Source organism: Gastrolobium bilobum, unplaced genomic scaffold (assembly GCF_033153095.1).
Source record: "Gastrolobium bilobum isolate Gb01-03AN ecotype WA unplaced genomic scaffold, APGP_CSIRO_Gbil_v1 utg35084, whole genome shotgun sequence".
Lineage (NCBI taxonomy): Eukaryota > Viridiplantae > Streptophyta > Magnoliopsida > Fabales > Fabaceae > Gastrolobium > Gastrolobium bilobum.
The window spans coordinates 24841-36532 of NW_026899530.1; the positions used below are offsets into that span (position 1 = coordinate 24841).

At 29.6% G+C, this 11692-nt stretch overlaps 1 protein-coding gene across 1 annotated transcript; it reads right to left on the reverse strand.

The window, feature by feature from the left end:
* On the reverse strand, positions 1-3092 carry LOC133290964 (vacuolar iron transporter 1). Its single transcript, XM_061489126.1, has 4 exons — positions 2775-3092; positions 2574-2659; positions 2323-2437; positions 1-300 (listed from the first exon to the last, which is right to left on the reverse strand). The coding sequence occupies exons 1-4, from the start codon at positions 3017-3019 to the stop codon at positions 3-5; spliced, it is 744 nt and encodes a 247-aa protein (XP_061345110.1). The 5' UTR covers positions 3020-3092; the 3' UTR covers positions 1-2.
* Between the last annotated feature and the right edge of the window lie 8600 nt (positions 3093-11692).

Below are 11692 nucleotides of genomic sequence, written 5' to 3' on the forward strand. Positions count from 1 at the left end.
ATCTATGGATGGAAAGCCTTTGCCATACCAAAAGCAGCCGCAGAGGCAATGGCACCAATAAGAACAGTTTCCAAAGCACTCTTGAAAGGTTTATTGCCTGTGAAGTATCCCTTAGCATAGCCAAAGAAGAGCAATGCAACCAAGGTAACCACTACTGAAAACACAACTGCCTCTGCTGCCCTTGGAATGAATATGTAAGGAACCAGAGGAACAATCCCACCCAATACGTAAGCAATTGCAATTGTCATTGCACTATGCAATGCTCTCCTTGGATCCGGCTTCTCCAGTCCCAGCTCAAATCTGCAGAGTCATGTTAGTAATTAGTTAATTTGTTCAAAGGGTTTTATAAGAGTTATGTTGTAGGAAAAGTGATTGTGTTATGTTATAGAGATTCGTTTTGCGTGCCGAAGTTTTTTTTTTTTTTTGCTGCGGGCCCCACAAAATGTTGTGTGTGTAGGAAATTTTTTGTGGTCATGTTAAATGATAGATGATAAACCCTTTGTTCAAAACTAAGATCACCCAGAAGAAGAATACATGGAGAAACAATAAAGACAAAAAACTTCTCGTTAAAAAGGATATAACTGTGTCCTAAACCTTGATTCCTGTCAATTAACGGTTATAATTTATTGTGAATTATTAATTAATTGTATAATTAGATTTGGTAAATTATAACCGTTGACTAGCGGAAATCAACGGTTATGATCTAAAATGACACAAAGTTATTTTTTTCCTTTTATAGAAGAAATTTCAAAATATAAAAACACAATTTTTTTTTTTGGTTTCCCAAGGTATCCTCCAGCCCGACAGCCGAAGACTAATCCTTTCGAGGCGGGAGATCACATTAAGTGAGTAAACATTTCCCAACAAAGCTTTTTCCATACGCACGGCCAAGAATCGAACCTCTGTCAGCATGTTTAATTTCAAAAGGATAATTTTACATATAAAGCCAATTTAGAATAACAAATTTTGAGAATTAATTCAATTTATATATAAAAATTTGTTTAATGATCATAAAATAAGATTTTTTTATTTTGAAATGTTCTTTCTTATTTTGATTGTGTATTTAGAAATTTTTTCAAATTTGAGCAGATTTGGAACAAATCAAATCAAATTAATTATCTTTTAATCACATACCAAAAAACATTGTCTTTTAATGATTTTAAACACAGTGATGGTGCTGTGATATTTTATCAAATAAAAAAATCATAACTAAATACTCAACATTGAATGCATTATTATATTCTACTTCTGAATTTTTTGTTTTTTATTTCAATACAAACTTCTGAATTTTTTTACTGTTACAAAAAATATAATCTAAAATTTAAGAAGAAGGTTATATTTACAAACTACACTAGTATTATCTTATCAGTAAGACATACATACTATGTCTTATCAATGACAGTGAAATCTTACTAATAAAATATAATGTAATTAATTCGTAAAATAAAATTGGTGAGTAACTCCTTCAAAATTTAATTCATTTTAAATATGTAATTAGGATTGTGAAATTTATTTATTTTTTTAAAATTGATCGTACTTTACATGTGTCGTCCAAACAAGTTGGATAATAAAACAAAACCAGAAAAAGATACCCTGGTGCAGTGTCCCTTATGACGTGTCCCTGTTCCCTTGTTTTTACGGGTTTGGCCTCCCTGGCCAAGTAGAATATGTCAGCTGATTGGAAATTGGAAGTCGGAACCCTCAAATTGTCGCACATGCCCAAATTTTGGACCCCATAACCATTCCCCAATGAAAAAGCTAAAACCTACTTTGCACCCACAAACAAAAAAGTGGGTTGCTAATGCTTTGGTTAGTACCACACTTCAACTTGTCAACAAATTCTTGTTATGTGGGGTTAGTGTGACAATTCAACTTTTCTTTATACTCTAATAAATTTTGGGTTTTATAAGAGTTATGTTGTAGGAAAAGTGATTGTGTTATGTTATAGAGATTCGTTTTGCGTGCCGGAGTTTTTTTTTTTTTTTTTTGCTGCGGGTCCCACAAAATGTTGTGTGTGTAGGAAAATTTTTGTGGTCATGTTAAATGATAGATGATAAACCCATAAATTTTCTCTCTTATATGTTATCATTTAATAAATATATATAGATATAATGTCTTTAATGTTCGTTATTTTAAATAAAATATTATTTTATATTTATTTCTCTTGAAATGAGATAATTTTATATTAATTAAAATGACAAATACTTTTTTCACATGTAATAATCCATTCTTTAACTCCAAAATGTGCACACTTTATATAGGGAAAACTTTCGACAAAAAAAACCATGTAAGGAATTTTCTTGTTTGGAGAATGAAACTTACTTCATCATGAAATCAAGCCATGCTTGAGGCTTCCTTCTAAGAGCATTCACCACAGGTGCATATTCATGTGCCTCTATCCCATATTGAGCCAGTATTTCTGCTACCTCAGCCGCTTCTGGATTTTTTTATTTTTTTTTTCACAAAACATATTTATAAACACACAGAAAATGAAAGCCATTGTTTTTTTAAAAAAAATACTATAAAAATTTTAGAAAAATGAAAAATAACTTTTTTTAAAAAATAGTGCAGACCAGTATCTGGTACGGCAATGATTTCTTCTTGCTCCCTTTTCAATTCCCTCTTGTAATGATCAGCTTCGCTTTTCGCCGCCAGATACCTGCACCCGTTTGGTTCATAAGAAAATTTCAAAAAAAAATTCCTAGAAAAATGATACAATAAAATATACAAAATAAAATAAAATTAAATACTGTGAAGAGTTTGTTTAAAAGTACCCGCCGAGACCCATGGAGATGGCTCCGGCGGCGACTTCGGCTATGCCGGCGGTGAGGACAATGGCGGAGGTGGCATTGGCGCCGGAGAGGCCGGCGGCTAGGGCGAAGGGGACGGTGAGCCCGTCGGAGACGCCGATGATTATGTCACGGACGATCTCGCCGGCGGTGAAATGCTTCTCGGTGTGGTGGTTAAGAAGAGTCTGTTTCTCTGGTTCCAGGCTTAGTCTGTGTTCGGCGTCAGCCATTTGTGAAAGCCTCAATTGGTGTTTGAATGTGTGAATGTGACCTTGCAATCCAAACAAAGCCTTATTGTGTCTTCGTTCTTTCTTTGTTGTTCCTATGCACATAAATACACACACTCTAGGGTGCAGTGAATCGTCACTTCCGTTCTCTTTACGGCTTTTAATTAAATTACATTTTATCAATTCCTTTAAATTAATTTTTTATTCAAGGTGCGTGCCGGCCACATACCCTATATAAGATATTAAAGGTAATAACCTAAGTTTTAAGAGGGGTTCAGACTTCAGAGTGATATAATAAAAAAAAGTTTTTAATTTTCTTATGCTACATACATATTTTGGGTAGGTCCATATTTATTAAAAATAAAAAAAATATTGTACGAAAGTTGAAATGTTTTTTTTTTGGATTACGGAAGTTGAAATGTTAATAAGAGAATGATAAAATATTTTTTCTAAAAAAAAAATTGACAGAGCATTCAGGCACAAGCACAACACATCAGGGTAAGTTGCCCAATTTGTAATTACAATAAAATTATTATTTTATATTAGAAAATCGTGTATTAGTTCCTATTTTGAAATTATTTTTTGCATAATGTTTTTCTGTTATTATAGAACATCATAACAACTGATTATCTTAATATATAATAATAATAATAATATATTGAAAGGAGAACCAAACTTTGAAAACTTTGCTGACGTGTCACTTCCTCCTTAATTCTCAGCTTTGTGTTCACGCTAGAGATAGTTGGAAAAGTTACTTTTTTTTAGAAATATTTTTTATTTCGTAAATAAAAAAATTCTACAAAGGAGGGAGAGTTTCTTTTAAATCATTATAAAATACTTGGTGGCAGTCAGCTGTATTAATGATGTTCTCAATTCAAAATTCAAAATTGAATTTTGAAATGGGTGGAAAGTGTATTAATTGAAATTGAAATCAGTCACCTAACAATTAAGTTCCCTCCACTATTTTCTGCAATGGTAATGGTGAAATGTATTCTACAAGCTAAATTTTTTTTTTTAATAAATAAATTACGACTTTGCCTATAAATAGGGAAGTGTTGCTTCTTTTTTTTGTCTTGCTTGCATTTTTTTTTCGTTCATGTGTATAGGGATTGTTCTATTGGCATAATTTTCTGTTTCTTTATGAACAAACCCTATGAATTCATTTTCATAAATTTTATACCGACTGATTTATTCATTTTTCAGATGGAAGGATTCATAATACTGCCACCACATCTCATTTTCTCAGTGCAGCGATAAGATTTTTATTTTATTTTTTAAATAGTAACAAAATTTTCTCACTGCATCTCATTGTTCTTTGTTCCTTTTGGATTTGTGAATCTGAACTTTTTTTTATTAAATAATGTTCGAAGCTTTGCGTTCAAAGATTTGCGTGGATAGATCTGCATCTGTTATGGCTTTAAAGTGAAAACAGTTTAAAGGTAAAATCATAGGATATTTTTCTTAGATTTGATCTACATCTGTTATGGTTTTTTTATTTTCCCACTTCTCTCTCATTTTTCTTTCGATTCTCCTAATTCATCTCTTGCAATCAATCTTGAACCTGAGATGGATCGGTATTTTGTTTATCTTTTGTTAGAGCGGGTTGGTCATGGAAGTAGATTTGATGATCATTTGTTCAGCAAACGAGCTTGGAAGCATATGTCCTCAATGTTCAATGCGAGGAAACAAGTGAACAATTTTCGTCCTTACGGTGGGTTCACTTTCAACTATCATACTATTTGAAAGTGCATGTGGAGTTTGCAGATCTTCAGAGAAGAGCTAAACTTGCTGTTGTAAGCTGTGAAAGACTGAAGAAGATATGAGTTACCCTCTTTTGATTTTTCAATTTTGAAGCTTCCTTTTTTTTCTTTTTCTTTTATTTGAATATGCATCACACAATTTTGGCTCCATAATAGCGAAAAAGATATATTATTATATATTCTTTCCTTTTCTTATTTATTTTTTTATTTTATGTATGACTTTTATTATGTATCCTTTGTATATCCTTCTTATTTTCTTTTTATTTCTCTAGCGATGATAAATGTCTACGTAAATGATAAATCATATTTCGCAATCATTCTTGGCTTTATAATGTCCGATGATTTTATCTAGCTTTCATTTGACTTATAATAGCCTACCAAAAAAAAATTGACTTATAATATTCTTGGCGTTATTATTGCGATTCAGGAAGAGTCTTAAAGTATGCATGTCATTTTGCGATTCAGGCAGAGAAGTACTGTTAGTGCTCTTTTGGTTTGTATTCTTTTTCAATTTAATACATTTTTATTAACATTGATTTCTTCTCTCTCTGGCGTTTGGTACAGGAAAATTTTTTATTTGTCCGGGAATCTTAATTTTCAAACATATGATTTTTACATTCAGTTTACGAAAATATCCGAAAATTTAAAATTTAAAAAAATTCAGTTTTCCGAGAATCCGGTAAAAACCCACGTACCAAACAACCATAATGTCTTATATCTCGGGAATGAGAGAGAGGAACTAACGTAGGTTATGCCATTGAAGGAAAGGAAGGGCATAAATGTCATTAAAAGGAAAAGATAGTCGGTTGGGTTTTAAGGTGCAGGTGAAGGCTAGGCTTTGAGAATTGAAGTGGGAGCAGACAGGCTCATAAGAGAGATGAAGTTGAAACGTCTAGCTAGGTTCTCAGCCTCGGAGGTGACTGTGAATTGTGTGAACTTCGAATAGATGGTGAGTGTTGCAGTGGTTGGAGGATCATATATATTTGAAATTTAAATGAAAAAATTGTTATACCCCATGTCCAAACTTTTACAATACCAACGCAACAAGGATTAATGACATTTTAAAAAAAGGGGTTAATCGGGTATAATTACAATCTGTTCGAAGTTATAAAAACTGCACGAAACGTCATTTTAAAAAAGGACTTTTACGTTTTACGCTGAAGTGCAATCTGTTGACCTACATGCTAATAGTTACGGGTAAGTGAAACGTCATTTTAAATGGCATTTAAGTAGGTAAAGATAACATATATGAAAATTTAATGTACTGATTTAATGAAATATGTAAAGACATAAATCAAACAATATTAATAGTTATAAATGTCATTTATTATCATTGCCACCTAAAACGTAATTGTCGTTGCCACTATAAATGATTTTTCTGATTCTTGAACTGAAATGACACACTGAAATTGCTCAACAGATTCAATGGGATCTTAAATTGCAAAATAAAGGCTAAACAGTTTAAATTAAATAAATATATAATTTACTCTAAAAATCGAATTAAAATAAATTAAAATTTAAGTGAACCATTTGTTGGTGGCAGACAACTCATTCAATGTCCCACTGCTTTCTACATTGAAATTTTCAAATTAATAATAACTCATTATTTTCTGAAATATTTATTTTAAATTTCGAATTTCATTTAAATTTCAATTCTGAATTTGAATTTTGAATTTTAAACTTTGTAGTGGTGGGAAAATATTTGGATAATTATTGGTGGCAGCTCATTTATTATACCATTACTTTCTACATGGATTTATGCCTAAGGTTTGGATGAGAATCTGACATTTACACTATATAGGGATTGTGATATTTCTGTAATTCTTTAGAAAGGACTTTTAAGTTTGCACTTTTACGTTTAATAATGAGTTGCCAATTCAATGAATAAAAATGAAAAATTGTTAATGCATATATGAATGGAATCCTCATAAATATAGGAGTTGCCAATGCTCATAATGATAAGATGGAAAATGAGAAATAACTATACGAGATAAAGAATTTTAAAACAGATGAATGAAAAACAATCATACGATAGAGAATTTTAAAACAGAAGAATGAAAAATAATTTATTTAATTCAAAATTCTAAAATAGATATTTAATTCTTTTTTAAAATATTTAAACTAAATAGTTAATGCGAAAAGAGTTCAGCATTAAATAGTGGCAGGCAGGTGCATTAATATCCCATTTCTTTTTTAAAATTTGAAATTAGAAGTTGATATAGGGGAGAAAAGTATTTAACATCTTTTAGTGGGAGACAATTGTATTAAATTTCCACTATTTTCTACATGGGAATTGTTAACCCTCATTTTAAAAAACATTGAATGTTTTTTTTCATATTTATCGAAAAATCAAAAGACCCAAAGAAAATAGTTCAGCAATAGTTAGTGGCAGATAGATGCATTAATATCCCACTCCTTTTTTAAATTTCGAAATTTGAAATTGATATTGGTGGAAAAAGAATTTAACATCTTTTAATGGAAGACAACTTAAATCTGATTTTAATTTTTGTAAATATAAATTTGTAAAATTTCAAATACAAACGACACAAATTCTTGCAAAAAATAATTATTTACATAAAATGCTGATAGTTAAAGGTTGCAAACTGGACTTGGCCCAGAGGGCCTGCCCGCCCCGCCTGCCAACACATTTTTATAATTAAATTAAAATCTCACTATTCTTCTTTTATAATTAAATTCCTAATAAGCTTACCAAAAAAAATAAAATTCCTAATTCATATTTCAATGAGGATGTAAATACAAATTTATAAAATTTCAAATATTAACAACACAAATCCTTACAAAAAATGACTATTTATTATTTATTGTGAATAAGAGCCTTTTTTGTGAATAAATATAAAAATCTATTACATGCTAATAGTTATATGTGGCAAACTGGGTTCAGCCCGGAGGGCCAGCCTACCAAACATTTTTATAATTAAATTAAAATTTCATTCTTCTTCTTTTATAATTAAATTATTAAATCTCATTTTAATTTTTGTAAATACAAATTTGTAAAGTTTCAAATACAAACGACGCAAATCCTTGCAAAAAATAATTATTTACATAAAATGCTGATGGTTAAAGGTTGCAAACTGGATTTGGCCCAGAGTGCCTGCCTGCCAACACATTTTTATAATTAAATTAAAATTCCACTATTCTTTTTTTATAATTAAATTCTTAATTCATATTTCAATTTTTGTAAATACAAATTTATAAAATTCCAAATATTAACGACACAAATTCTTACAAAAAAAACTACTATTTATTATTTTTTGTGAATAAGAGCCTTTTTTGTGAATAAATATAAAAACCTATTACATGCTAATAGTTATAGGTGGCAAACTGGGTTCGACCCGGAGGGCCGGCCTACCAAACATTTTCATAATTAAATTAAAATTGTATCCTTCTTCTTTTATAATTAAATTCTTAAATGTGATTTTATTTTTTGTAAATACAAATTTGTAAAATTTCAAATACAAACGACGCAAATCCTTGCAAAAAATAATTATTTATTTTTTTAAAAAAATATGATTGTAATAAATGAAAGTCCATCTCTGAAATAAAATATAAAAACTTATATGCAAATATAAGAACTTTTACGTGTGGATAATATAAAAATTTATTATATGCTGGTATATAATGCTGACAATTAGAGGTTGTAAAGTGGAGTCGGTCTGGAGGACTGACCCGCCTATATTTTTTTGTAATTAAATTAAAATTTTGCTCTTCTTATTTTATATTAAACATAATAACTCAAAAATTTGCCACCTCTATATGTGCAAAAAGTTGTAGTTAGGTAGCTAACAATATTGATTTAAATAAAATGCAGAAATATATTTTTATGATTTACATTAACTTTTACGAGACAGACAAACAAATTTCTTTTTTCCCGTGCATCGCACGAGTTATACTTAATTTTGAAGGAGTTTTTTTATGTAGGGTTCTGATTTGGAACATTATCCAGGAAAACTTAACGTTCTTAATGAAAATTCCATGTTATTTAAGGTCAAAGTAAAAAAAATATTTTGGAGTCATATAATGAGCCAAGATATTAAGATTCAAGTGTTTGAAGTAGCGAAGCTATTGTCACCTCATTCTTTAAGTCTTTGGTGGACCCAAATGTATGTTATTATTTTTTAAAAATTTATCATTCTGGGTTCTTTATATTGTTACAAGTTTTTAGCATGTGTATTGATTTGATGCTGTTTAGACACATTTGTTCCAATGTAAGCAAAAAATATGACTCATACATGATTATTTGGTTAATTTGCTTTCAAATCCCTTTCAGACAACGTTTTTTGGGTTCTAAAAAAAATAACTCATTTTTTTTCCTGAGATTATTACTTCTGGGTGTTAACATATTAACGTAATTTATTTAATAAGTATTTGCACTTTGTATCGTAGGCATAAATATGATGGTAGAAGAGGATGTCCCTGGTAATGCATAAACATAGGAAATCGCATGTTTGATATGTGTTGAACTCATTCCTCCAATGATTACTACAGAATGACACTGAATTAATAGTGTTTTCTTATTGTAGGTACAAACTGATCTTTTAATTCCATATTTGCTTGGTCTGTTTGTTACCTTGATTTTTGGATGAAATTCACTGTTACAGAATATCACTTGAGATGTGGTATTTTGAGATGACTGGGGAAGTGAAAAAACAGGTGAAAAGTTTCTCTCGAACATAGATTTTGCATATTTAAATAAATTTCTCTGGTAATATTTGGGTCAATAAAACAACTTTTTTTACATTTTCTTATCAAACTCACCTTCCAACCACTTCTTTCCTATTAATTACATTTCACTAGTAAAAAAAATTTCTCCCGAGTATAGTGAATCGTCACTTCCGTTCTCTTTACGGCTTTTAATTAAATTACATTTTATCAATTCCTTTAAATTATTTTTTTATTCAAGGTGCGCGCCTGCCACATACCTAAAAGTAATAACCTAAGTTTTAAGAGGGGTTCAGTGTGATATAATAAAATAAAAATTGTACGAAAATTGAATGATGAATGGTAGGAGAAAATATTTTTTCTACAATACGAGAAGTATTTCTTAAAAAATTTTTTGACAACGTTATAAAAAGTAATAATTTATATTTAAAAAAGGAGAAAGATTCGTTTACAAATTTTTTTACAAATTACACTATGTTCTCTGGGGGAGAACATAGTGTAATCAGTGTTCCCCTGAAAAAACATAGTGTAGTTTGTAAACAAAAAAGTTTGTAAATATAACCTGCTCCTTTAGACAATCGTGTATTGGTTTATTATTGATTTTATTCCTATTTTGAAATTATTTTTTGCAAAATGTTTTACGGTTATTATAGAAACATCACAACAACTGATTATTGTATTTATAAATTATGAATGTTCTTTCAACATTTGAGTAGCAACATTAAATTGAGATATTATGTTCAATTTAATACACAGTGACGGTTTTATTTGGTGCTTAAAACATAGTAATAATTTAAATTATAACATTCGAGATTTACTACATTCAATTGTAAATTTGTAATAGACTATTAAGTTCCAACTATTTTTTTTTACGGGAAAAATATGTATGATTTTAAAGGATGTAAAGTTATTTCATTTTAAATGAGAGAAAAAGATAGATAAAAGAAAAAAGAAAATGAAAAAATAAATAAAGATGTAAGTCTCACCTCTTTATAAAAGTGAATGACACAAGTTGTATTTTTTAAAAGAAATGAGAATTAAAACATAATTTAATACAAATTATCCAAATCTCTCGATATTAAACCAAACCTAATGGTTTAAGTTATTACTATCTTTGTTAAAATATGGTAGTGTTTTGATTTTACACTATACTACTGTGTGGTGTTTGGTTAAGGGTTTTTTTTGGTTAACCGAGAAAATGTAATTATTAGGAATCCTACAAGAAAGTGAATTAGATAGAAAATTTTTAAAAAAATAGTTTGATTGGGAGAAATTTTAGAATATTTTTGAAAGTTTAAGAAACCTAAGTTTGGTTTGGGGTAGAATATGAATGGGTAAATTGAATGAAATTACAAATTTAACCCCAAAACAAAAATCTTATTCGAGTACAAGTGGCCAGTGGGTATGCCACTTGTCCTCCACAATACGGTTTCGTCATTTTGCATATGTACAAACTCTCGATTGACATTCTGAGCTTCGTGCTTTTTAAAAAAATCATCTCCTAAATTGCTTTTTAAACAGTGTTTTTGCCTAGCTAAATGGCACAAAACTGAAAAAGGTATGCATCGAGCTTCCCTAGGTGTTGAGCCAAATCCTTGTCAACCAAACGCATGTTTCCATAATCCCAACTTCATTTGCATGGGATAATTTAAAAAACTCCTCAACCAAACACCATCCTGTAAAGAAAAAATGCTGTGGGTACAGCCTACTGGCTAGTGCATGGTCCGTGATCCATACATGGATAATTGGATCTCTCAAAATTCAAAACAATGAGCAAGACGAATCAGAGTAAAAAAGACAAAGTATCTCTATGACTAAACAATGAGCAAGACAAATCAGAGTGAATTACATAGCCAAAAAACCAGGGTTGAAAATAAGCTAAACTTGTATTATTTTTAAAAAAAGAAGAAGAAGAAGCAGCTAAAACAGTTACGTTTGAGTGTTTAACAATTTAATGAAATGGAAATTTTTTACTCATTACGTAAATGGGTCGAATTAAATCTCTATGACTAAAGAGAAATGTAAATAATTGGCATAAGGTTATAGATTCAAATTTTAATGATGAGTGTTGATTAGTTCTTCAAATAATTCTATATTATTCGAACTTAAAATCAATATTTATTTATTTATTTTATTTTTCGGTAAATATTATTTTCCATTATAATAGAAAGTGTTAGAATTATTTTTAAATTTTTTTGTATTTCTATTCACTATTGATTTTATTCCTTTTGTAAAT